Consider the following 4,539-nt stretch of genomic DNA (forward strand, 5'->3'; position numbering starts at 1 on the left):
TAGAGTAGGACCAGATAGGGACACAGGGTCCAAAGGGACACCCAGATGACAAACAAACTTTTATTCCCTGTGTCATACCCTCTTTTTTATAAAACCCTCTACTTGCAAGCAGTTAGGAAGGTGTCAGTCATTCCTGCTATCTCCCAGTTCAGATGGATAGCAAGAAAAAGCACTATTTACTGCACCACTCCATTTTGCAGGTAAATATTGTACAGGCATTAAATTAGACTCCAAGATGGGAAGAAAAGACAGGGAGAGAAAAAGGAAATGCATATTTAATAAGACAAGTGAATGCTTCCAAAGATCATACAGTGTCTTTATGTGCTATTCCAAGCTGGTTTCTCCAATAGAAAAATTAGAATACTTCATTTTAAAGTAGCCTACTGTTAGCGAGGTGCACTATTCATACATTTGCAAGGGTCCTAAAGCAAGAGTTGATTCATCTCTGCCTGGATATAGGTGGGGTGACGAGAATCTTTCAGGAAGTTCTGTCCACGGTGCTGAGAGGCTATTGTTAACACTATAGCAAAGTAAGGGGGTATGTGCAGAATTTTCATAGCATGGTTTATTTCTCTACTCCTCTAAGTTATTTTCACCTTTCACTTGCCTTGTAAGCCTTGCGTGTGTTTTGTGTGCTCACAAGTGACTAGATTTTAAAGGAGAGTGTTTAATATAGGGAGTGAGTCTTGGGCCTGGAGATGTGTGTGTGAATGAGTGGAGGGGATCCATGAGTCAGGTGACCTGAGAGGTAAGTTGAAGGCTCTTGTGGAGAGGAAAACTGTTAATTTGCATTGTTCAATGTTAAATACACGTTCGGGTTTGTATTTAATGTTTTGCCACTTGTGTTCAGAAATGCCCCCCTCATTTCTCATATTCACGTAGTTTCTGTTCAGAACCAGGCCAGCATAGACAGGTTTGCAGAGGAGAGCAATCCTCATCAGCCCAGGGAAAGGAGAAAAAAAAAAAATCGAATGTGTATCCTGCGGGGAGATGGCTCTCTAGAGTGTAAAAATGTGTTCCTGGGACCATGTGGAAGAAGGTTGAGGGTGAAGATGCCGGGGAGCTGAAGCTTCCTCCCTTCCCAGGCTTAGGAGTGCCGAAGGTGGGTCTCTCACTGCGTGGTGCTGGGGTTGCTCCTCGTACCCAGCCCCAGAGAAGGGAAGGACGGGGAACTGGGAATGTGTGGCAGAGGCTCACTCTGCCAGGATGAGATGTTAGGGTATGCGGGTGGGGTGGGGGCCTGAGGGGTGGCTTGGAGCCCTGGCAGTGGCTGCCTGACGTCACCGGCCTCTCTGGCAATAGGCTGCGAGCTGAGCTCCCCGAAGCGGCGGCGGCGGCAGCAGCGAGGCTTGGTCTCTGGCCCCTTCACTCCGCGCCTTCTGCAGCCGCCACTGCAGCCGCGCGGCGGGGGCTCCCTCCCTGCAGCCAGCTGGTGGCCCCAGGTAAGGGATGCGGTGCGGCTGAAGGTTCCAGGCTGCAGGGTGGTGGGGCGCGAGCGGGTCGGACAGCCCCGGCGGCCTGCGCAGGCAACCCTGGCCATAGCTTCGGCCCCCACCCTGCCCAGACCTGGCTTGCGCGCCTCGTCTGTGCTCCGCAGTGCAACAGTTTGCAGCTGCCTCTCGAGCACGACAAGGGGGCTCTGCTGTGTGCTGCGGGTCTACCTGGTTCTCGTCCCCGGGAAGTGCCTCGGGCTGGGGTTGGGGATGCCGGAGGGAAGGTCCGTTCCCCAAACTTTGCAAACGAAAACCCAGACCCTTCCATTTCCAGTCCCCCTAGAAAGAAGCAGGATACTGCCGAGTGCGGGGCACAGGAAGATGGAGAGAAGGGGGCGTTTGCGGGGATGTGCTTTAGCTGAAAAAGGTGTTTCAGCTGCTTTTCTTTTTCTGATTGGGGGGCGGGGGTACCAGGGAAGAAGACTGTAGAATGGAGGGAGCGTGATCCAGCGCTTCAGCTGTGGTCACGGACAGAGGCGGAGTGGGATGTGGTTGCTGTGGTGCCCCCTTGGGAATGGGACTTAAGGGGACTGAAGCCGGCCAGGGAAGAGGAGTCTGGAGGGGAAGGGAAGAGAAGGCAGTACTGCGCACCCGGAGCCCGCTTGTTCGGCGCTTGGGGGTGGGTGCTGGGAAGGGTGGGATGCACAGGAAGACATCCACTAAGAGGGCGAAGGAAGGAGGCGAGTCGGTGCTCTGGGAAGCGGGGACCGCGTTCCCAGGCGGCTGTGTGTCTGTTCCAATTAGAAAGTTGTGGAGGGCCGAGGAAGGCTGCCTTATCTGCTGAGTAATCTGTCTCTCCGCGGTGCCGGCGCAGACCCCCTCCCAGCGAGTGGCGCGGCGCGAAAGCTGGCGGCTCGGGTGCGCGGCCAGGGGCGGGCGGGTTGGGGTCCCCCGGCTGCGGAGAAGACGGGCAGCGCCCGGCCGAGGCAGTGTGCCCAGAGGGCCGCTTTGCGGTAGTGGCTGATCCTTCCGGTCCTCCGCACTCCCCTGGGCAGCGGCCGGGATCCTAACTAAGCCTGTTCTCTTTGCAGCCTGGTGCCTTGAGAGAGGAAAAGGGCGCGCGGACACGCGTTCCAGGCGGGGCCAGAGAGGATCTCCTGGGCACCGCTCGCTTCCTGGCCGGCTTGCTTGTCCGCGGTTGCTCTCTCAGCCCTTCGCTCGCGCGTGCATCCCCTCCCGCACCAGGGAGTAGTTTTGGGTGGCGTGGGCTCGTCCTCTTCTTTCCTGGTGGGAACGGTTGCCCAAGAGAGGAAGCCTGGTGGGCCCGGCCCCTCCCAGCCCAGCGCCGATGAGTGCCAGGGCGCCCAAGGAGCTGAGGCTGGCGCTGCCGCCGTGTCTCCTCAACCGGACCTTTGCTTCCCCCAACGCCAGCGGCAGTGGCAACGCGAGCGCCCGTGGCGCGGGCGGCAGCGGCGGCGGCACCTGCATCACGCAGGTGGGACAGCAGCTCTTCCAGTCCTTCTCCTCCACGCTGGTGCTGATTGTCCTGGTCACCCTTATCTTCTGCCTCATCGTGCTGTCCCTCTCCACCTTCCACATCCACAAGCGGAGGATGAAGAAGCGGAAGATGCAGCGGGCGCAGGAGGAGTACGAGCGGGATCACTGCAGCAGCAACCGCGGCGGCCGGGGGCTGCCACCGGTGGGCGGCCAGGCCCCCACCCATGCGAAAGAAACCCGGCTGGAGAGGCAGCCCCGGGACTTGGCCTTCTGCGCCCCCTCCAACGCTTCCTCTTCGTCTTCGGCCCCTGGTCTTCCACGCCAGGGTCCCTGTGCCGCTCCACCTCCCCCGCCGGCCCCCAGCCCGCAAGGAGCACACGCGGCCTCCTCCTGTTTGGACACAGCTGGCGAGGGCCTTTTGCAAACGGTGGTCCTGTCCTGATTGTTTAGCCCCCTCCTTCCCCTTCCTCATTTCCAGCATCTTTGCCGTCCTTGCTTTTTTTCCCCCTCCATCTTTCTTCTTCCACTTTTCTCTGCCCCCCCCCCACCTCTTCTTTCCCTGTCTGCCCTCCCCTTACTCTGTTCCTCCTCCGCCGAGGCACTGTGCGGCATTTGTAAATACTGGGCGAGGAAAGTCTCAAGAAATAGCGCTGATAATACTTTATTATTAATATTTATAGTAATTATATACTAATAACACAATCCAAGCGCATGACAAATCACCTAATTTCTCATTGTTGATGAAGGATGCGTCTTCCCTCTCCACCCTGCACCCCCCCCCCCCCCCCCCCACAACGACAAAAAACCCCCCAAACTACCAAAAATTTTTAAAAAAACGTTGATTCCTGGATCAAAGGGAGTGGAGGGGGCCTGGTGTGTTGTACATAGCTGTCAAGTTAAGGTTCACTTACCTCCCCCCCCCAAGCTTTCACTTTTCCTTCAGCTTCCCTCCCTTCCCCATACCCACCCTCCGCTGGGCTCAGGCAATACTATATTATAAAGAAAACGTCTACATTAAGCACCAGAACTACAAGAGGCCACAGAGACAGTCCCAGAAAAATGTGTGTGACATGTACCCATCTCTGGCCAGCCCTCTTCCTCAGCCCTTAGTTAACCATTCCCTTTTCTAGGACCAGGCATTTAAATTTACTTTTAGAAATGTCCCTCGTTGGCTGAAAATCTTTAAATGAGTTGAAAGAAAGAGGAAAAAAAGAGAAAGAAAGAATGAAAGAAAAAAAGAAAAAGAAACTCTATTGCTTTAGCTCTCTGCCCCGCTCCCAGCTGTACACCTTTGACTTGGGGCTCTTCAGGATTCACCAGGGATCCAGAAGCTGTCCAGCCAGGTGTGGTGCTGAAATTGCTTCCCTGGACTGGTTACTTTCTTTGGTTGAGGAGGCAGAGGAGGGGCTGTTTTGAGAAATGACTATTTTAGCTTTTTGTTGGTTTCTTTCTTCTTTTTCTATAATCGGGTTTGCGTGTACTATTGGTTTTATTATTATACATTGCATAAGTTACCTTTTTTGTAAAAAAAAAAAAATTTACTAGGTGATGTACAGTACTGAAAGTGCAGTATCTAACCAACCAGAATGTTTCTGTTTCATTCTTAGAG

General features: G+C 54.7%; 1 protein-coding gene across 2 annotated transcripts; it reads left to right on the forward strand.

Annotated features, from left to right (window-relative positions):
• Positions 1 to 1,258: 1,258 nt before the first annotated feature.
• CUNH11orf87 (chromosome unknown C11orf87 homolog) lies at positions 1,259 to 3,706 on the forward strand. 2 transcript variants are annotated; one of them, XM_032838379.1, is made up of 2 exons: positions 1,259 to 1,442; positions 2,525 to 3,706. In XM_032838379.1, the coding sequence occupies exon 2, from the start codon at positions 2,782 to 2,784 to the stop codon at positions 3,370 to 3,372; it is 591 nt and encodes a 196-aa protein (XP_032694270.1). In that variant the 5' UTR covers positions 1,259 to 1,442; positions 2,525 to 2,781; the 3' UTR covers positions 3,373 to 3,706. The 2 variants fall into 2 exon arrangements, with proteins under 2 accessions (XP_032694270.1, XP_032694271.1); XM_032838380.1 differs by lacking the exon at positions 1,259 to 1,442 and adding an exon at positions 1,704 to 2,351.
• The last annotated feature ends 833 nt before the right edge of the window (positions 3,707 to 4,539 follow it).

The sequence above is a fragment of the Lontra canadensis genome, unplaced genomic scaffold (assembly GCF_010015895.1).
Source record: "Lontra canadensis isolate GAN:19392208 unplaced genomic scaffold, GSC_riverotter_1.0 scaffold104, whole genome shotgun sequence".
Classification (NCBI taxonomy): domain Eukaryota; kingdom Metazoa; phylum Chordata; class Mammalia; order Carnivora; family Mustelidae; genus Lontra; species Lontra canadensis.

Bases quoted from the DNA above. Each gene is read 5' to 3' on its own strand.
- CUNH11orf87 (XM_032838379.1), top strand. From the start codon at position 2,782: ATGAGTGCCAGGGCGCCCAAGGAGCTGAGGCTGGCGCTGCCGCCGTGT.